At 48.4% G+C, this 22664-nt stretch overlaps 1 protein-coding gene across 3 annotated transcripts in view; it reads right to left on the bottom strand.

Moving 5' to 3' along the window:
* Window positions 1-22664, bottom strand: part of LOC133341286 (uncharacterized) — a 55047-nt gene that overhangs the window by 26115 nt on the left and 6268 nt on the right. For all 3 annotated transcript variants that reach the window (XR_009755029.1, XM_061549799.1, XM_061549797.1), the window contains 3 exons: window positions 8795-8864; window positions 4179-4255; window positions 1452-1910 (listed from right to left, as the gene is read on the bottom strand). Coding sequence is in view for 2 of the 3 variants with exons in the window: in XM_061549799.1 (XP_061405783.1) it covers window positions 1452-1910; window positions 4179-4255; window positions 8795-8864 (606 nt within the window). In the remaining variant the exon portion in view is untranslated. The remainder of the gene's footprint in view (window positions 1-1451; window positions 1911-4178; window positions 4256-8794; window positions 8865-22664) is intronic.

Below are 22664 nucleotides of genomic sequence, written 5' to 3'. Positions count from 1 at the left end.
TTCAATTAAGCATCGCCGAGTGCCAAAACTCTTTCAGGAGGGTACTGCGTTGGGATATTTCCTATTAAATAATTTACGAGCGTTCGGCACGCGGGAGGAAACCGGAGATTCCAGATAAACCCCATCTATCTCCTGGGCACCTCGCGACCCAAACCTACAACACCTGGCAAGCCCCAGTGGAGCAAGGGATAGTGATATGGGTTGGGGTAGTTATAGGGATTTGTGTTGGGGCAGGCCTGGTTGTAGCTGGGGGGCGAGAGGAGAGGGAGTAGCAGCAGGATGGGTGAGGGGGAAGAGATGGGTTTTGAGGGAGGAATGGAAGCAGGTTATTAATAGAGGCAAGATGATCGTTGTTGCACTGCGCGGATCGGTGGTTTCAGTCAAAAGGAGCTCGGCAAAGTTTCGTTCCTTGGGAGTTTATTTTACTTTCCAAAGTCCACGACTCAACGTGGCCAAACTTATCCTCTAAGAGGCGGAGACGAAAAACTTCTCTTACCCAATTTGTTTCATGCTGACAGCTGGGAAACGTCTTTCTCTAATTCGGATGTTATGTCTTCTTGGTATAGCACGCTCGCTATATGCTACACAGTAACTTTTAATTCCAGCCATTCTCAATCCATCAAAGGATGAAGACTTCCCCAAGTCATAGGGGTCTTGTTTTTTTTTACCATACTTCACCACGCTGGTCAGTGTGGGTTGCTAAAGCGGAGGCAGTGGGGGAGGACCGGTCCTGTTATGACTCGTGGCTGATGTGAGTAGCCACGGCTTGGGAATCGAACTCGGGTCGCCGGGTTCACAGAGCAGCTCAGGAGCTGTTGCGCCACTGGTTTAGAATATTATTTTTTTTATTATGAATTCCAGATGGTTCCGTTTAAATTCGAAATAAGTAATTCAAATCGAAAGCAACGAGGCTAAATATTAAAATGTGCGCACAAAAAAATAGAGAATTAACTGGTGAACCGCTGTGGATTGCCGCGGCAGATGACGACGCTGGGCACCCGTTAGGGGTGGCACGGCGCGCGAGGTGCCTCCCGATTGCCAAAGCTGATGGCACAGCAGCTCGGAATCATTTAAAGGGCCGTGTCGACCGAGCGGGACCCCCCCCCCACCCAATCCCGCTCTAGGGATGAGCTCAGTTACCGCATTGCCATTCACGTTATCCGCGACCGGCAATTGACCCCGGGTTTGACAGCACAGCCGATGAACCGCTGGGTTACTGCGCCCCACGGCCCCACACTGAACGCAAATACACAACTACCCTCCATAGGGCCGTACAAGGCTGCTGGGGCAAGTGGTGTTAGCGAGCACCTCCGATTGGCGCGGTTGGCTATGTACGGTGCGAAAGAAGTTCAACATACATACACATATGACGGCGTGCGCACACAAACGCACACACACACACACACAAAGGTCCCGGGTTGGTAGCGCAGCGCGCGCACGCACACACTCACCTGCTGCATCTTCTCAAAGTTGAGGCTGGGCCTGCGGGCCGGGTCGGCCAGCGTGGCGTGAGGTCTGCGCACCACGACCACTGCACCGCCGTCTCCGCCACCGGCATCACCACCGCCGCCGCCGCGCGCCTCCGGCCGGAGGAACGCGGCGAGCGGCGGGTCGGGGGCCGTCGCCAACGTCCGCGCCGCCGCCGCCGCAGCCGCCGCCGTCCGGCAAGGGTGCTGCTGCCGCAGCGGCTGGAAGGCGGCGGGCACGCCGCGGTGCGGGTCCCAGCCGGCCCACGCCCTGGCGGTCACCAGCGCGCAGCGGCCGCCGGGCCGCCCGCCGGCCTGGGGCCACGTGTGGTAGCAGCCAGGAGCCCTCCTCTCCTGCCAGCCGCTTGACGCCGGCACCGCCGGCACCGCCCGGTCCTCCAGCAGCCCCAGCCGGTTCTGGCACTCGGCGCTCGGCTGCAGCAGCTGCGGGGGGCGGCGGTGGGTTTGGGTGAGATGTTAACACCTCGCCTGGTATACAGGAGGTCGTGGGTTCGATCCCGACCCGGACGCCTGATGTATATTTCGAGTTTGCATGTCTCTCTCTCATCATCATCACGGTGGCTATGATGTTAACTACCTCGCCTGGTATACAGGAGGTCGTGGGTTCGATACCGACCCTGATGCCTGCTGTATATTTCGAGTTTGCATGTCTTTCATCATCATCACGGTGGCGAGGAGATGTTAACTACCTCGCCTGGTTTACAGGAGGTCGTGGGTTCGATACCGACCCTGATGCCTGCTGTATATTTTGAGTTTGCATGTCTTTCATCATCATCACGGTGGCTAGGAGATGTTAACTACCTCGCCTTGTACACAGGAGGTCGTGGGTTCGATACCGACCCCGATGCCTGCTGTATATTTCGAGTTTGCATGTCTTTCATCATCATCACGGTGGCTAGGAGATGTTAACTACCTCGCCTGATCCACAGGAAGTCGTGGGTTCGATACCGACCCGGACGCCTGCTGTATATTTGGAGTCTGCGTGTCTCTCTTTCTCCGGGGTCGTGTGGATTTTTCTCCGGGTCCTCTAGTTTTTCTTTCCACATTTGGAATCGTGCGTTGGGGGTATTCGGCTGCTATGAATTTCCACGTGATGAGCCGCTTCGTAGAACTATCAATTGTGGCCAGGTCGCTTCTGAAAAAGAGCTGTATAGCTCAGGTGGGCCTTACAATGGTAAAATAAAAAAAATGTTTTCAAAAAATTATAGTTTGCTTCCCGCACGTCTGGTTGGCGGGGAAGAGTAGGCCAAATCCCTCGAGAACCCCATTCCTCGTGTGGAGCGTGCTCCCGCAGTGGGGTGAGCACCGCCGATCAGCACGGTTGGCTACGTACGGTGCGAAAGAAGTTTAGCGTACGTACAAGTTCTTGCAGGGCCGTGAGGTTTACCCTCGTAATTGGTGGACCGTTAATAGTTGACACTCAGCTCGCTTGCTTCAAGGTGGGACGCAGCTCACAAAGACAACCGGCTGTTTTATTTCATGATGTTTTTTTATGAATTCAAAAGAAAGGTTTAAAGCTTCAAGTTATTAGCTCCGTCTGTCTAGACGGACGGAGTGGCCAAGAAAATTCCCGTCAAGATGAAGCGATCCGGGAATGAAACCTGAAGTGAAAAGCCGTGTTCTTATCGGGGAATTATAATCCCACGTGAAACGTTGCCCAACTGGTCAAATCATTGCCCCCTGCTTCTAACAAGTCAATATCTGTTGGCATGATATCAACATTTAAGTACTGCATGAGTCTTATTTAACATCTAGATAAAAAATGCAAATGTGCACCCCTGCAATTATTCGCTCATGCCACTGCTGGTGCAACGGCCTCCTCCAGAGGGAACTCTAGCGGGTATTTGGCCTACTCTTCCATATACGCGTCACGTGTCTTAAAAGAGACTGAAGTACCCACACTTCACCCCACCGCACGCGACCGACTAATGTCTTCTTCTTCTCGTCATAGGGCTCATGATATAGATGCAACGACTTCAAGTTCACATGCAGACGGTCAAGCCAGGTAACCGCGTCAAGAAGCAGTCGCGGAGTCTCGTATCGCCGCGATGTCTCCGTCGTATTTGTGGATCGGGGCATTGCGTCGTCACATGCTGCACGGTCTGTCCCGGATGATCACAGTCACGGCACACTACGACTGGAGAGCTTTTACATTTTCCGTTTTTGTTTCCAAGTCGTCTAACTGTGGCCCTACCCATTCACATTGCTGGGTGGGCAGGGGCAGAGGGGGAAGACGTGTACGGAAACTTGACCAATGTGTCGACTGCCTCGGCGGGCAGAGGTCTCATCGTTGACCTCGCGATCGAAAGTGCCGTGGTGGCAACCGATGCAGCGCGCCCTTTGGCGTTCGCCACGCTTTAAAAACGGCTTTCAGACGCGCGCTGTGAAATCGTTGAGACACTTTGCAAAACGTCCCTGCGCTTTTTCAAACACGCACGTAATAACAACAACCGTCACGACGCTTGTGCCAGTCTATGCGCACCTTGAGGCCACGTGAAGTGTCGAAATACGCACGCGCGCGCGCACACGGCCGTTTGGATAAACATTCGCTGAGCTTGCAGTTCTTTATGTTTTAACCCTGGGCAACGTTTAAATCCTTACACGTGCGTCTCAGAAGCACTTTAATTCAGTGCGTGGCCGTAGCAAGTGATGCACAATTAGACGTGACGAATGACAGGAAGGCTGGCCTACCTCCTTGTAATGGGTTGTCCTTTGGCTCAAATCAGCTCCCGTCGGTCTGCATGGAAGGCACCGTAATTTCCTTCTCTCTGCAAATAATAAGAAAGAAAAATCACGTACACGGATGGATTATGTAACATTTTCCAACAGGCGTTTGTCCTCTAAATTGTACAATAGTTAGTTCTAGAAGTCGATGGGTAGCAGTCAGGGCAAAACGTGTATGACTATTTGGAAATACTGAAGTTCGTTTTGCCCTGTTTTATGCCTCCCAAGTTTAATTATTTTGGCTGGTTTTCTCAAGAACAAGTCCCGAATAGCAAAGCAACTTTACACTGAAGTTGTCTTCATGTTGGAAAATGTTTTTTTCCGAGACTTATTATGACCTCATCTTACAGACAGACGGAGAGACAGAGATAATGCGTGAAAGCTTTCAACCTTAGTCAGAAAGCGTTAATAAAATGAATAAAATATGTTAAGTGAATTCACGAATAGAGCAGTACAATGGAAAGCATGTTTATTTATTAACGATAGGCGAGGCAAGGCTGAGTGAAGACGATAAATAGCGACTCATAGTCGGCCAGCTCGGCAAGACAAACTCGCTGTCCTTCAGAAGGGAACATTAATCAGTTCATTCATTAGCATCCTTTATTAACGGCGAAGCGAAAATCCCAATTTAAACCGTGGGGTTTTTTTTTTCTTCCCCAGTCAAACTTGGCGTGAACGAGCAAACAGATCTACAGCCAGTGATCAATCCACTACTCCAGCGGTCGGGAACCTATGGCTCGCGAGCCATATATGGCTCTTCCAGTGACGGCATATGGCTCCCAGACAATTTTGAGTTGAAAAAAAAATTATAATGAAAAAAATCAGTTTGGAACTGATTTAAAATACTTGTGATATTGCTTAATAATACTGTGTCATTTAAAACTAAACAGAAATCCGTTTTGAAGATAAATTTCACGGGTCACGCCTGCATGAAGCTCAACCTCACCACGTATGAACCAGACAACAAGGCCATCAGCAAAACCATGCCTAGCACCAGAAGTCGCATTAAAAGTAAGACATATTTAATTTATTATACGTTAAAATACTATATGGCTCTCAATGCAATATATTTAGAAATATTTGGCTTTTATGGCTCTCCCAGTCAAAAAGGTTCCCGACCCCTGCACTACTCGGTTGTCGGCTTCCCACAATCCAGTGCTGTTCGCGGGGGGGGCAGGGGGGCTATTTGGCCATACATCACCGCGCCGAGATAAAACGAAAGCGAGGCGTGGAAATGAAGCATCGAAAGCACGAAACAAAACGCGGTCGAGAGCAATGCAACCCGGACGGACGAATTCAAACAAAAGCGAACGGCGCGTGAACCTTCGCTGCTGCTCAAAGCACATCGCAGTCAATGGACTCGCCGACGATTTTGGGTTGAAAAAAAATTCGTCAAACTCCCAAGAAGAAGGCTCGAGGTACGAATTCCCATTTCAAAAACATTCCCCGTACAGCTATAAAGGAGTGCTGCTTGCAAGCGTACATCACACACTGGCAGACTTACAATAAGGAGTGCGACCCGTACAAATACGAATGGCAACCTTTGTCTGTCCAGTGTCTGTGTCTCCCCGACGGCGCTGAAAAAGACCTACGGGTGGCCCATGGCAGGCTCACGCCATGTGCATGACGACGATGTTTGAACCTGGGTCAGTGGAATTGCGTGCACGGGGTTTAACCACCGGTCGTGTCTGCTGCCAAGCTCCCAGTCAACGCACCCAAGATGTTGCTGTCGGAGCACAGGCTCCTTGAAGAAGTTAAAAGGGAAAGGAGCAGCCCTGCAATGTCTCAATCACTGCACTGCTGGCTGGACGGCGTCTACTGGGGGGTGGGCGTATACGCGTTTGACCCCACCGTGCTTGACCCCACCACGCTTGACCCCACCGCGCTTGACCCCACCACGCTTGACCCCACCACGCTTGACCCCACCACGCTTGACCCCACCACGCTTGACCCCACCACGCTTGACCCCACCACACTTGACTCCACCGCGCTTGACCCCACCACGCTTGACCCCACCACGCTTGACCCCACCGCACTTGACCCCACCACGCTTGACCCCACCACGCTTGACCCCACCACGCTTGACCCCACCACGCTTGACCCCACCACGCTTGACCCCACCACGCTTGACCCCACCACGCTTGACCCCACCACGCTTGACCCCACCGCACTTGACCCCACCACGCTTGACCCCACCATGCTTGACCCCACCACGCTTGACCCCACCGCACTTGACCCCACCGCACTTGACCCCACCGCACTTGACCCGCGCATCACTCCCTATCGAAATTAACACTCTAAACGCCTCCGCAAAATGTTGATTAAAAAGCCATAAATATGGTGAACTTGTGATCCGTACGTGTATGTACATTGAACTTCTTTCGCGCCGTACGTAGCCAACCATGCGAATCGGAGGTACGAGCTATTGTTGTGCTCTTCATGTCGTAAGGAGTTGTGCGAAGGGGATTAAAATCGTACGTGCTTTTTTGTGAAGAAAAATAAATCCTAGTGTCTGAAACAGTTTCGCAGATCGCCGTCAAAGATTGCCCGAAACTTGGAGCTGCGAACCTGAGTAAAAGGACTACTTGCAAATATGAAAAATATTTTTTTTACGTCATGAGCTCCTCATTGGCTTTCACAGCACTAATTAAAACACATCTGGAGATAGAGGCACGTTGGAGAGTGTCACAGCAATCCGCCCGTAAGCACGATTTTTCCCCAACTTATTTCACGAATCAATCGCGCACATTGTCTTCCACACAAGGAAAGCGTAGAAGCTTGCTCAAGGTGCAGTAATTATTTAGATATCTTGGACACGTATAAATCTCCTTTGCAAATCCACTCGCTTAGATGATGGCTTACCCACGAGGATATGATGAGCAGCGATATGCAGAAATCAAACCTCTACAAACCGCAAGCCTCTACAAACAAGCCGAAATAGAATTCAACCTTTTGCAGAATCTGTGCTAAAATTCGACGACCAGAGCATCATACATACTTCATTATTAATACCGGCTCTGGCGCATTTCAGAAATTGAATCAACGACCGCAGCAGCTGACACTGCTTCTCAAAAGCATCCCGTGCAGCGCCGGGTGCGATCTATAAGACTAATTTCCATCGTGTCTGACCGATGACTAATTTGTGTGTAAAAATAAAAGTTGTATCGCATTCCATGTGGTAGAAATTTAATTCGCCCTCGTCATCAACAGCAGCCAACGATTCATCCACTGCTGCAGGAAGGCCGCACACACGATGCCATGTGATCCGTCTCTCTCCTTGCACCCGGGCTAATCTCATCGCTCCACCTCCACGGCGGTCATCCTCTCTGGAAATGTCCTCCGTCGCCTGCCGTTCCGTCACAAGTCTCTCCCAATCGGCCACCGCGTGCCTTCTAGCGACGCGTCCGCATGCGCAAACCCACTTTCTTTTCTTAACGGTCAACGTCATCCATAACACAGGTTTTTTTTGGGGTTAGATCACGTAAATATATACATGTGTAGTTAAACCCGCCACCACCCGACACAGCGAATGAGGCGACAGACAGATTTGTCGCCTGATGAAGCTAGTTGTTAATTACCGGCGAAATGTCGCGATACTCGGATTGTAAATGTTGTGGCTTAGCTCTCCAACACACAACCGGTGTGCTGTGCTAGTGACGAATTGGCCATGTTCTGTTCACGTGACAACCCTTACTAGTTGGCTGTGTCGGGTAATGGCGGGTTTAATGACGCATTTATATATTTACGCAATCTAACCCAAAAAAACCTGTATTATGGATGTTAGTCGCGAAAACTTACGTGTTAAACTGGTCAACGTGATGTTTCTAATTCGTATTTCCCCCCGAGGATCTGCACGCTCCTTTTTCTGTGTGTCAGTGTTAATTCCCAGCATGCATCTCTCCACGCTTCTTTGGAACAAAAGCTGAAAATTGCAGTTTCCCTTTCAAATATTATTGCAGTTAATCTGCACGGATAGAATAAGATATCTTTAGGCGCACTGATGAGTTTCTATTGTGAAATTAAATTTTGCAAAAGCACTCCAACCTTGCTTTCGCTTACCTCTTTATTTAATAAAAAAAAATGTATCCCAGCCAGCCTTTAATAACTGCACTGGATCATTGATCTTCTGTTGTATTTTCCAATTGTGTCCCACCAACAATTATGGTCCTCTGTTCATTACAAAGTACAAGGGTTGTGCATTCCAAAAAAATATGATTGAAGAAAGAGAGAATCACAAAGGTAAATGGAGAATGTTGTAACTGCCGATGATTTACTGAACACACAGTCATTATAACGAGCAATGGAAATGACCTACGGGAGATTACTGAAGAACTTAACAAGGACAACTCGGCTAAAGATACATATTAGCAAACAAAATATGAAAAACAAGTTCGATGAAATTTTTTTAAAATAAAATTTTGGAAGGGCGCAACTTAAGTGTGAATGACATGAAAATATATGCAGGTGGCTATGTATGATCATTCCCCGGAGCAGCGTTCCGGATTGTTCCGGTTGAAATGAAGCGCCGATGAGACCACGGGCGATGCGAGGTGGCGATCGGGAGAAGAGGCGTTTATCTGCACCTCGGTCGATCTGTGCCAGTTCCTGGTTCTCCTCCTCAGAGTCCGAGTCTCCGCTGCACAAACGCGTCACCTGGAGGAAAAGATGGGGAGGGGGGCGGGGGGAACCAAAAACATTGGCATGAGAGTTCAGGGTGAAGCAGGCTGAGATGTGACGTGAACACGAGGGAGACGTGCGGCAAGCCTTGGCTGAAGCTAACACAGAGAGTCTTGAGTGTTCGCTGCACAAATTAGAGTCGCTTGTAACAATCCGCCGAGCAGTGCGAGAGCGCTGAGGTGGGGCGCGGTGAAGGAGAATCTCCATTGGGGTTTCAAGGGGGACCGGTGGCCCAGATAACACTAAGGCACGGATAATGAACAGCATATGTGTAATTGATTACGGCAATGTCCGTTATCGAGGACACATTTTTTGTTGTTGTTCTTCCTCCGCACCTCCGATCATCACGGTTGTTTACGTATGGTGCAAACGAAATAAAACAAAAAACCCCACCTCGAATCGGAAGCCCTTCTGCCAGCAGTGGCGTGGGCAAGCAATTGCAGGGCTGCGCCTTTGCTTCAACGTGCTCATGTTCATTACACCCCAAACCGTGCCTGAGAAATGTCACCACCGTCGTTGGCTCTCAACGCTTCCGAGCAAACACAACAACGGTTTCCGAAGCGTACGTGTATAACGCACTAACTCGTGGCCTGCCCTCCTCTACGATTCGCTACCTCTCTTCTTGGCAAACCTCGTGGTCCAATTCCGATTTGCCCAAACACGCGTTTAAAGTAACCGGGACGTAGGACATCTTGGCTGGAGGACCGAAGCAATCAATTGAAATTGAATGCTTCCCCAAGCACTCGTGTGCACAGTTATAACTGCCACGTTTTCAGTGAATGGCCATAACTGTTTTCGGTTGTGTTGACAATTATCCCATCCACGTGATCTCAGGTCAACCGATCGCAGAGCTAAGGAAACGCACGCATAGGTGGATGTATGGCAGAATGTCAAACTTATAATTGCTGCATAAACAGGGGTGGGGAAACATATCATTACGGAGGGCCGAATGGGACTTTCTAGTGCCTTTGGCAGTAGGCCACAATTAACACACACACGCATTAACACACACACGCATTAACACACACTAACACGCACACACACATTAACACGCACACAGAGCTCCCAGTCACTTCTGTCACTGTTAGAGGCCATTGCACTGAAGTGACCGAAGTGACGGATCACGCTCCAACCAAGCAGAACGCCGTGTTGTTACGAGGTCGATAACACTGCCCTGCAGTACCCGATTAGTGCAGCTAAGATGTTCGCAGGGCGCGCCTCCGATTAGCGGGGTTGGCTACGTACGGTGCGAAAAAATTCCAACGTACATCCGCGCATACATCTGTAGAGGTGTTACGTAACGGGGAGAAACGGGCAGTTACACTGGGGTGTCTACATCCACGTCCGCAAACGGTTACCACCCTGGGGGGGGCTGTGTGGGGGGGGGGGAGGCTGGGATCCCACACAGCCCCGCCCCTCGAGGGCATGTTGGTATATAAGGCGGAGAGCGAGAGAGCTCGAGGCAGTTGTTGTTGGGTACAGATCAAGATGAAGAGCCAGTGAAGACTGTAGGCCAGCTAGCTAAACCTGGAACTACCCTGACTCGCTGTTCTTGTAAGAGCCGAGCAGGGCAAGCCAGTGGGCGACCTCAGAGCAGCGAGGTCTGATGTCCTTGTAAGGGCAAGACTCGTGTGGCTTAGGGTCAGAACCTGCGCCGAAGCTGGGCCTGGTTAGCCAGCCTACATTTGGGGAAGGTCTGGGATAGAGGGAAGTAGGGAGTTAACGAGGAGCGTTAGCTGGGGAACACTTCCTCTAATAGACCGGGTGAAGAGGCCGATTCCTCTTCGAGTGTTAGAGTCGTTACTCTGCTGTATTGAGAATAATTGTAATAAATACGTGTTGCCTCCATCAACTTCTACTGCGTCACATGCGCCCGTTACACATGCAGCGAAGTGGACATCCGATTTGTTTCAGAGTGGCAGGAGTCACGGGGCCATGGTGCATATGGGGAAAATAGAAGGCACGGGCCACGATTCGAACTTCCCCACCCCTGGATGAGAGTGCCAACACGGAGGAATAATCAGGACACGATGTAACGCTTATAACATTTGGCGTTTTGTCGAGTCCGTGCCCATTTATTTGTGTTGTAGAACAAGGAAGACGTCCTGCGGATCGTTCATTGAACTGTCCCGTTGTTTTATTAAGACAAATGAAGCAAGAGAAATAACTCCCCCGAGGCATGGCACGAATAATTTATGAAGGAATTATTGTCACATTAAGGAGGCTGGATTGAATCAGACATCTCGATGATGTCACGGTAAAAGTTATTAGCATTCTCTCGCTGCACATTTCGGGGCGCCGTGGCTGAGCCATGTTCGTGTTATCTGAGAGGCTCTGGGGCTACTCATTGGCATTTCGTAGCTGGGTACAGAGAGCTGATGATCTGTAACGAAGGTAAAACAATCTAACTATCTGATTCTTGCGCTCACAATACACACATCGAATAGCCCATGTAAGAATTCATCGTGTACAATTCATGCACATGATAGGTAGATTTTTCATGTAGGCCAAGTAAACAAAACTGTACAAAGTGATTTTTTAAAAAACATCTAAACGAGGTGATAATAACGAGCCAAAGAGGAAACAAGTCGTGATTCCAAGTCGCGACAATTTTTTTTCTTCTAAATAATATTACAATATAAGAAAAATTCACGAAATTAAAATCACCGCAATATCACTTTCCCGTGCTTTAGTAATTATAGTTCACATTTGTGTTGTTTAGTTGTTTGCTTCTAAACTAAAAAGGAAGCTTTTTATTTTACCAGGTAAGGTCCACTGAGCTATTTCGCTCTTTTTCAGAAGCGACCTGGCTACTAATGATAGCTCAACGAAGTGGCTTATCATCACGTGGACATTTACAGCAGCCAAATAAGCATGCTTCTAAATGTGGAAGGGGAAACAGGAGGCCCCGGAGAAAAATCAACGCGACCACGCGGAGACAGAGAGACACGCAAACTCCAAAAATACAGCAGCAGGCGTCAGGGTCAGGATCGAACCCACAACCTCCTGTATACCAGGCGAGGTAGTTAACATCTCCTAGCCACCGTGATGATGATGAGAGAGAGAGACACGCAAACTCCAACTATACAGCAGCAGGCGTCAGGGTCAGGATCGAACCCACGACCTCCTGTAGACCAGGCGAGGTAGTTAACATCTCCTAGCCACCGTGATAATGATGAATAGAGAGAGACACGCAAACTCCAACTATACAGCAGCAGGCGTCAGGGTCAGGATCGAACCCACGACCTCCTGTAGACCAGGCGAGGTAGTTAACATCTCGCCGCCGTGGTGACCTTCATCGCTTCAGTAAACAAGAGAAGTCGTGTTTACGCAAGTAATGAAGGTTACTTAAAAAGTTTTCCAACCGCAATTCTCTCCGCATAAGTGTCCCACGTGGTCTCTCTATAATCGTTGCAACGTTACGATCTAAAACGCCACCAGTTACTCGGAAAAACGTTCTGCACAGCACGAGTTTATCGCCATCTGTTCGGAACTTTAATTGCCGTTGATATTTCAATAAGATCTTCACTGTACGGCGGATATTGCACAAAATCATTAATTTGCATCGGAAATAGTCAGCCAAGGAAATGAAACCGAAAGCTATATTTGTATATCTTGTGAAAAAAAATTCGCGGCGATAATTATCACGAGACGGGAATTGTGCAAAATGAGCGCGGCGGTTGCAGCGGAGGGTCGAGCGCGCGGCGCATCCCGGAATCGACAAATCTCGGCGGCCCGAGATTGTCGACCGCCCATGCGACGCCTCTCAAGATTCTAGATTTGAAGCTTTGGTGACTGCAAGGATTAATATTTTTAGGTTTGTTTCGGTAAAGTCACGTATGTAAAAAAATAAAATTAATAAAAGTAAAATAAAAAGAAAAGAAAATCACGACGTTTCGGAGGCAACACAAGCTTCCGTCTTCAGGTGCAACCGTCACAGCACGATAGCTGTATCAAGTGTTTTATTTTTTTTATTTTACTTTTATTCATTTTAATTTTTTACCTACGTGACTTTACCGAAACAATCTAAGAATTTGCCTCTCAAAATCTATCGCTGTGAGAATCGGGCCGTGGGTTTTTTCTTTTTCTTTCACCGAGCGAACGTTCATATTTCAGTGGAAACCGTTGCTTGTACTCTGCGTGTGCGCTGCATTCACGTGATGGCGAGTGCCCCTGCCCCTGCCGCACGACAACATTTGCATAGATTTGACGCTTGAATTAATAACCACTGTCGCTCTGTAATGCTGCCGGGCATTGCCAATGTGGGCCAACTGTCATATTGCTGAAGTTAAACACCCTGTGACATTTCTTGACTGCAGGGATTCATCTTCTTGGTTCTTTCGGTAAAGTCACGTAGAAGGCTGCTTGCATTGTGGCCGAAACGTCGTGAGAATTATTTTATTATGTTTTATTTTTATTATTTTATTACTTCCCTTCTACGTGACTTTACCTAAAGAACCAAGAAGATAAACACGCTGTGACATTTAATGGTCACAATTGACAGGTTTGTGAAAAAAAAAAAATCCATAAATAATAAAATAAAATAGGTTCATCATCGGTAGTTGACGGGGTAAAGTGTGGGTACTCTAGTGATTTCCGATGTGTGTGGCCAGCGTGGAAGAGAAGGCCACATGCCCTCTCAAGGATATGAAGGGTGTTTAGAGGGGCTCTCTATGAGATGATTGTGACTCTTGTATAGGCACGGCCCTTTTGTAAATCCGCTGCTGCTGAATGAGGCCATCTCTACGCCGAGCAGGTCGTGCGAGTTATTTGACCATACTTCACCATGCTGGTCAATCTAGATTTGACCAGAAATTGAAGGAGTGTCCCCTATTAGCCAGTTAATTTGCATAACCTCCCGGGATGATGTAAGCCGAGTTTCAGGAGCGATGCATTTTAACGGTCTTGACACCGCAACCACCACCACCACCAATAACTGCACTCAAAATTAAATCAAAATTGGTTTCGCTCATGCATACTATGTTTGAGCAGACCGCTGAGAGAAATGAAAATTGCTCTCTCGTCTACAGCGCGTGGCAGGAGATAATGCAGTCCTATGGATCTTACGATAAGCGCTCGAATGATGTTCGGTTATCGTGTACACAAACACTGGAACAATCTGCTCAAGGACTCCGCTGCGTCTTCGGGTTGTTCGGGCAAGACGTTCTCACGTCGGGAGCTTCTTCAGGAACTGAATTGAACAGCTCACTCTCTCGGCTTTACAGATCCAGCGATAATCATTATCATCATCATTGTACGGATTCCTCGATGAAAGAAGGGGACGTGTAAGGCAACGTACGAGGCAAGGGCTGGAGAACCCTCAGGCCTACGGGCTGTGAGCCGTCACGCGCTAATTCCTTTCACGACTGCCCCCGTATGTACGTGCGTATGTTGACCTTCTTTCGCACCGTACGTAGCCAACCGTGCTAATTATTGGAGGTAGCCACATGAGGCCTACCGCTTAGCACCGGCCTGCAGACGATCTTCATCCGTAGCTACAAGCATTTTCGCTGCACTAATCGATTTTCAAGTTGATTTCCTTTGACCAGATGGGAACTCAAGTGACCAGGGATATGAGCCTCATTTGCAGGAGTGAACTGGGGGGGTGGGGGGGAGGTCATCGAAATGACAAAAGCAAGATAAATAAAATAAATCAGAGCAAAAATTAAACAAAAACTGCTGTCACATGACGAAATTAAAACACTGCAAACATGAATTCCCTGCAACACAAATCGGCTCTGGCAGATTACCTCCGGATTGCCCAATCAACAGTAATAGTGTGACTAGACCACCAACATGTACAATCTGGGACCGTCGGGGTATACAGGCAGTAAGAAGTTCGAACCTTGCACCACTGCGTTTCTGATATTAACGAGCAATCCACCCGCTTCAAATATTTCCGAGCGCGCAGTCAGCGCGCACAACCGGGAGGGCGATCAAAAGTTTCGTGTCAATTCCCGTGCTGCTCGCCGAAATGGCATCTTCATACGAACGCTACCCCGGCCCCGAGGAAGCGATAGGTTCCCAACTCCGAGCGTAGGGCTCGCGTACAACCCGTCTACACTGGGCGTCGAGTGCGACGCGCACGCGTGGACGCACTCCGATCGTAATGCAAGACGAAGGTGGATGATGATTGTAGACCACAAGCACGGACGAACGCCGCGGATGGATTTGGCGCAGGAATCTCCCACCGATTCGGAGTGCAAAGCTGCGTTTGTTTTATCGCGAGCGCGTGCCTGGTTAGGATTACGCCGCCACCGTCTGCTGGCGGCGATGGCTGATGGCTCATGGCGATGTCTGATAATGGCTGATGGCTCATGGCGATGTCTGATGATGGCTGATGGCTCATGGCGATGTCTGATGATGGCTGATGGCTCATGGCGATGTCTGATGATGGCTGATGGCTCATGCGATGTCTGATGATGGCTGATGGCTCATGGCGATGTCTGATGATGGCTGATGGCTCATGGCGATGTCTGATGATGGCTGATGGCTCATGGCGATGTCTGATGATGGCTGATGGCTCATGGCGATGTCTGATGATGGCTGATGGCTCATGGCGATGTCTGATGATGGCTGATGGGTCGGTGCTGTGGAACGGAGCGCGCGGTTTCACGCGTTGCGAGCGCGATGGAGCTGCGCGTGAATCACGTTTGCGGCAATGGCACCCTACCAAGATCTCGGTGACCCTGGATTAGCATCCCGTCACGTGAGATGAGCCTGAAATGAAACCAAAATGACTACGAACGCACGAACAACAACAACAACAAAAAACCCCACGAGTTAATCTAATAAACGTGTGAGTTTGCGCCAAATATTTCATTACGCGGCGTATAATACGTAGACGATGTGCGTTGGGCCAGGGGCTCGCACAACACAATGTACTCTGAACGCAGTGACCTGAATTTGATACCCGACCGCAGTTGACAATCGTAAGGGATACTTGAACTGGTTCTAAGCCCTCTGCAAAGACAAAGATCCCCCCCCACCCCCCGTATAACCTCCGATTAACACGGCTGGCTTCGTACGCTGCTAAAGAAGCTCAGCATACTTACGTACAGACCGTTGGGGCAAGTGCTGTTAGCGAGCACCTATGAAGGCCAGCACGGCACACGAGGGGGTGATGTGACCAGAACCAGTGGAAATCTTTACACACTGCATCAGGTACTCATTTGTATGTATGTTGACCTTATTTCCCACCGTACGCAGCCAGCCGTGCTATTCGGAGGCTGAGTCTACCTAGGGGAGGCTCAGGACCGGTTCAGAAAAACGTCACTGGCGTTGGCCGTAAGCGGGAATCGAACTCGGATCGCAGCGCAGCGTGGCGCTAACCGCGACACCACCGCTCCCCTCTGCATCACCCCATTCACCAACAAGCACTGACAAGTGTGGTGAAGTATGGCCAAAATCAATCCCCATGACCAACGTGGTGTTTTGGGAGGCTTTCATTCAACAGTGGGTTTAAAAAAAGCGATGTACATTCATTAGTATTGCTGATGTTATTTGTATTAACACAGTAAAAAAATCATTCATTTCGGAAAGCCTGACTAATTCTCTACATTATTTCTGAAGGGACTTACATCCGGAAATTTTCCAAAATAGTTTTTAACAAAGAGCGTTTTGCTGTTATTAAAATAAAAATCCCCACAACCCATACTCAACTGGTCCGCAGATAACACAAATGTACGAACCCATTTTACATTTGGGAGTTTCACAAATCTGCCTCACCAACAGCTGTCGCCTCCACGGAAAAAGGGGGTGGGATCCCTTCTCCGAGCTGAGGGACGAATCGGACTTTCAAAAACCTTTTACCGGCAGCCGCGCGTGAACACACACACACAGCTCAGTCACCTGTGGCAGGTGACAAAGACAAAGATCTCCAGGATATCTTAAACAGACTGTTGGGGCAAGTGCTGTTAGCGAGCACCTATGAGGGCCTGTACGGTACACGAGGGGGTGGATGGTCAGCACCACGCCCCGGCTTTCATCCAACAGTGGGTGTCAAAAAAAGCTCTGCATTCATTATGGCTACGTACGGTGCGAAAGAAGTTCAACATACGTACATAGGCTACACGTCGTATCGAGCCATATGACAGTAAATTGGGCGGGGGGGGGGGGGTTATGGAGCAGTGGCGTGGGGAGTTTAGCGGTGAGTGGAATTAGGTGTCTTTAGGAGGCAGTACAACAAGGCTGGCACGATTGTCTGTGCAGAGTTTTGAATGCTTGTGTGCATCCATGTACGCACGAATGTTTTTTAATTATTAATCTTCTTCTTCTAGGAACTCTGATTTCTACCCTGCAATAAATACGTAGGTATCAACAACATTAATTAAAACTGGCATCAAAATATCTTCAAGAAAACAATAATTAAAATTTATTTTGAGACACGTGTGTAAACTCAAACATTTTTATTTTAAGAATACAGTACAGTAAAGCAAATTATATACCCAGGAGAGCCTCGCTGAGTCTCCAAGCCAGCCCTGTCGTGGAATGTTTGGCCAATGCTGTACCGTTAATCGTGAGCATGCGGGAGGATAACGGACTACCCGAGTCACATGACTTTATTTCACTCGGTAAAAGCCATGTACACAAAGGAGTTATACTTAGCACTGCTATCTCCTGCCCCGTGCCTACAGCAGCTGGCAATCTCGGTGGTTTCCCATTGGCGTACTAACCCAGACTCGGCTTCACTTCTCAAGTCAGACAGCACAGGGAGCGGCTTAGCGTGATTCAGGCAGAGGCAGGGCTTACTCACCGTGTGTTAGAGCATGATGAGCAAACCTACAGCATTAATTGCAGACCATCCCAAGGTGATGGTGACTGAGTATTTCATTACTTAAATGATCAATTTGTTGTTTCATTGACCACATGGTGTATAGAGAAAACAACACATGATGTTTGTGTTACTGCATTTGGCAGTGGCACTCAGGCACAACGAATGAGCAAACTTAAGACATCCGTTCTAGATTTGAAGTTTTCGTGACTGCAAGGATCCATACTCTCGGTTATTTCGGTAAAGTTACGCAGGTAAAGAAATAAAATAAAATAAAAGATAAAAAAAAAATTAAATTACGACGTTTCGGGCGCAACACAAGCGTCAGTCATCAAGCGGGGACAACCACAGCAACAAACAATAGCTGGAGTAGACCAAAGAGCTGATTGTGATAAGGAATTATAGCCCGAAACGTCGTGATTTCATTTTATTTGTATTTCTTTACTTAAGACATCCGTCCATACCCCTGTTGCCTTCACAGGAATAATACATACCAGGCGACGTTTCTAGCAATGGGCCTAGCTATGAAGAAGGGTCAATGGCAGTCATCATCTTCAATGCCATCTTCAGTTTTCCGGTAAATGTGGACTTCTGCATCAAGTAACCCCGGAGGTACAGCACAGTTACACTGGGTTACCGCACACCACACTGCACCATCCGTGCATTTAACTAGAGCACACTGCCGGGCTACTGATTAATTGAAATTAATTAACCCCCCTTCCCTCCCCCACCCAACTCCGGCTGCCACGATGCTGACACCGGCTCAGCGACGACAACTACGAACTTCAAACGATGTTAGCAGGTTAAGGACCACTGAGCTACATCGCTCTGTGTCTGGCCACATATGATAGTCCAACGAAGTGGGTTATCATGTGGACATTTGTAGCAGCCAAATACTCTTAAGACTCGAGCCATCAGCCACCACTGGCCAGAAGCAGATATAAAAACTAGCCATTGAGGGGGGCAGCCCTAACATCTTTAAAAAAATTGCTGAAAGATATCTAACAAAAATTATACCAATCCCCCCTCCCCCCTTGGATCTGCCACTGCGAGTGGCATTCGATCTTCTCACCATCCTCTGGACGCCACTCCAATTCCTGTCGAGGTCGCCTGCCACCGCCCATCGCGCCTACGCGTCAAATCCATCACTCCCTCCACTCATGATTGCACCTACAATGCTCTCTTGCCAGGGCGCTATCCTGCCATGGAATTCCCAGCATTCACTCTGTACGGAGCTGTATTCCAAGGCGTAGACGCTTCTATTATTGCCCACACGATAAGCCTCTTCGTTGAGCTTTCATTTATGGCCAGGTCGCTTTTGAAAAAGGAGCTAATAGCTCAGTAGGCCTTACCTGGTAAGATAGAAAAAAATCGTTTAGTTTTAATTTCATATATTTTTAAGTCATTTGTTTACCTCTCCTATACTTTGCACTCCTGTTGTGTCTTTGTACTGTTTGTTGTTGTAACGTTCTGACCCGCCCTTACTGGATATATGTGAAAAGATCTTTATAGCTCATCGGATTCCTCCAATATCAATACAGATTCTAATTCTGATACAATTTTGTGTCGAATCCAGCTCTCCGACCTGCACAGTAACACAGTCATTACTCCTGCCCCACACCATCATCGTAATCAGTCACGATCAATCCACTACTGGATGAAGGACTCCCCAAACCATCGCCATCTCTCACCGTCCCAGGATATAATCATCTTTAGAGTATCCTGCACACGAGCCGCCGCACGTAGTCGTCTCGAAACGAGCATAAACAAGCACAGTGTATACACACCACACACACGTAACGGTGTATGCGGATGAGAAACACACACACCACTGCTGCTATACGTGCCTTCGTTTAGACCAGGGGTCGGCAACCTACGGCTCCGGAGCCGCATGCGGCTCTTTACGGGCTGCTTCTTGACGATATGTACGTATGTACAGTATGTACTCAGATGCATTGCGGCTCTTGAAATACTGAATTTTGTACCGAATTGGAAAGAAATGGCTCTTCTTGTTATTTTGGTTGCCGACCCCTGGTTTAGACACAAAAAAACCAGTGGGACCGCCAGAGATTAGGAAAATAGGTCAGCGCTCACGGGACAGTGAAAGAAACATTCCATTTTTTCCAGCCCCCTCCCCATGTTTGCCCACAGACCGTTACAGGTTAAAGACACACACATGGCCACACAAAAAAAAAGTGCTCGCCCAATTATTTTGGTCATGCCAGGCAGAGAATGCGAACGGCGCGCCACGCGATTTTTGCTCGTCACAATTGATCCGTGCGCCAGCGTGCCCCTTGCCCCCACGGTACTAGCATTGCTAAATATTTAAATCTGGGCTGTACGCGCATATATATATAAACATGAGCACACACAATACATATAACAGCGGCTGAATCGAGCACGAAAGTTCAGCCACAATCATAATTTGCCCCAGGCAAGAGTGGCCTTAAATATTTCTTATTCTGTCAGAAGTAACCACTTAATGTAAGATATCACCCAAACGTGTCTAGAAATGCTCCTACAATGTGTCCCCATATTTGAAAAGAGCCGAAAAGGCTGGAAGGGCCTTTGATCCTGAACGGGAATTTACAAAGGCAAAGAGCCCCCATATAGACTTAGCAGACTGTTGGAGCAAGTGCTGTTAGCGAGCACCTGTGAAGGCCGGCACGGTACACGACAGATGGGGTGGGTGGTATGCACCAAGCCCGCCCGCATTTGTCTCCCTATGCTTTACACATTGCACCGAGTATTCATTTGAGTCTGAGTTAACCTAGGGGAGGCCCAGAACTGGTTCAGATATTCGTCATCGGTGTTGGCTATGAGAGGGAATCTAAATTCAGGCCACTGGGTTCGTAGCGTAATGTACTAACCGCGCACACTATCTCTCCCCACAACAGGAACTGAGCACACACACCGACATCCAAACAAGCAATGCAATTTAAATCGTAAAACGGTAAAGGTGCTGCCATTCAATCTTGATTTGAAGCTTTCGTGACTGCAGGAATCCATACTCTTTGGTTCTTTCGGTAAAGTCACCTGATGACGGACGCGTGTGTTGCGCTCGAAACGTCGTGATCTATTTTATTTTATACCCACGCGACTTGACCGAAAGAACCAAAGAGTACGTGCTGCCATTCCTTTGTATAGCTCATGCCACTCCTGGCGGAAGTTCATCCACCAGAGGGAGCTCTGGGTAGCCTCAAGAGAGCATCTCCAGGGGGCATTTCGTCCTCCTGTCCCATGCTGACCAGATGTCTTTGTTGTAGTACAGAGTTAGACTGATGGCCTTAATCTAAGTTGTCTTGTTGTTGTTTGACTTGCATCCCACTGGGATTTTTGCACACAGCGTTGGTGTACGGTGTTTTTTTCTGCAATATTTTGCTGTTTTTTCTTGGATTTTCTGTTTGCACTTAGTCACATATTCACTTTAAGATATTTTTTGTTCATGCTTTTTTGTTTGTTGCGGTTGCACCCGATTCAAGAGCCAAATAACTCACAGGGCTATATCTAATAAATTAACTTGAACTTGAAAAAAAAAAACTTGATGTCTTGAAAGAGGGGGGAGGGCGGGGGAGTCCCCACACTTCATCCCACCACACGGGACCTACCGATCGACTGACCAATGTTTGCCCATTTCCACTGCAGGGTAACGAGAAGCGCAAACTGATTTCTAGAAACGCGCGTCAAAGTATTGAGACTGGAGTAAGGAGGAATCCAATGAGCTGCAAAGCTCTCTTTCACAGATGTACAGAAGCCGCGACGTGAGATTTAACCGACGACCTGCGGACTTCAAGTGCAGGTTGCTAATCATTGCACCACGGGAACAGCAGCGGCATCATCCCGCATTCAATTCAAACTCAATGTGCAAGTCACCTGCTGACAGGCCATTGGCATTATGCAAGGGACATCTTGGTGATGTACTGCACAACTTGGCATTTTATTAATTTAGCTGCAGCTCATTTAACAATTAATTATAGCACAGGATATCCCATTCACTGGAGTGGTGACAGGGACCATAAAACGTCATCCTTCGGGAACGCTCACGGCCAGCAGAGAGAGCATCATCACATCGTGTCCAGGGAATGCCCCCCCCCGCCCCCCCTAAAGATATAATTTCAAAACTACAACTCCTGTCCTTCTATCGCCCGACAACGCAGGGTCCTCCTGCTTCACGCTCGGCAGGCAGCGGCCCACGGGGTTTGTCAACAGTCAGGAAATGTTGACAAGTTCTGGCTCTCAGTGCTGGGCGAGGGGGGGAAATTACGCGTAGATTACATTTTTGTTTTACATTTTCCGGACACTCACCGGCGCTCCACTTGAGACCATTAACGGGGCTTCACGTGAGAATTACGTCTAATCAAAGGGTGGATGTAGATGATTTGAACCCAGGATCTCAGCATTGTTCGATCAGTGTTATGATGCGGTCATTACCTCCCCCCCTCAGCCATGCATCAGCCACCTCACAGTGGCTTGCTCTTGAGAATGAAGATGGCACACAGATTTGTAATTCCCTACAGGTAATAGCAGGAAGGACGCATCCCAGAGCACGATGAAATCGGCTCGTCCGCTGGCTCTAGATTAAATATTTACATAGCGGAATGTTGTGTATTTGCTCTCCAACACACCAGTGTGATGTACTAGTAACCAATTGGCGTGTTCTGGTTACGTGACAACCATCACTTATTGGCTGTGTCGGGTGGTGGCGGGTTTAACGACAGATATTTACGCGATCTAACAACAAAAAAACGATATTATGTACAGCAGAATTGTGAGAGATGACGGATGCTTGGAGGGGCCTTCATCCAGCAGTGGACTGACCACGGCTGGTACTAATAATGATGACTATAATAGCAGGGAGTGGGTAAGACTAGCGCAGTGTTAAACAGGCTCGCCATGAAGCTCTCTGGAAATAAATCACAACGCAAATTCACACTTTAAAGCTTTCGTGACTGCAGGGATTCATCTTCTTGGTTCTTTCGATAAAGTCACGTAGAAGGGAAGTA

Source organism: Lethenteron reissneri, chromosome 11 (genome assembly GCF_015708825.2).
Source record: "Lethenteron reissneri isolate LAM-NWPU_2019-01 chromosome 11, ASM1570882v1, whole genome shotgun sequence".
NCBI classification, from domain to species: Eukaryota; Metazoa; Chordata; class Hyperoartia; order Petromyzontiformes; family Petromyzontidae; genus Lethenteron; species Lethenteron reissneri.
This window is presented reverse-complemented; position numbering and strand designations above follow the sequence as displayed.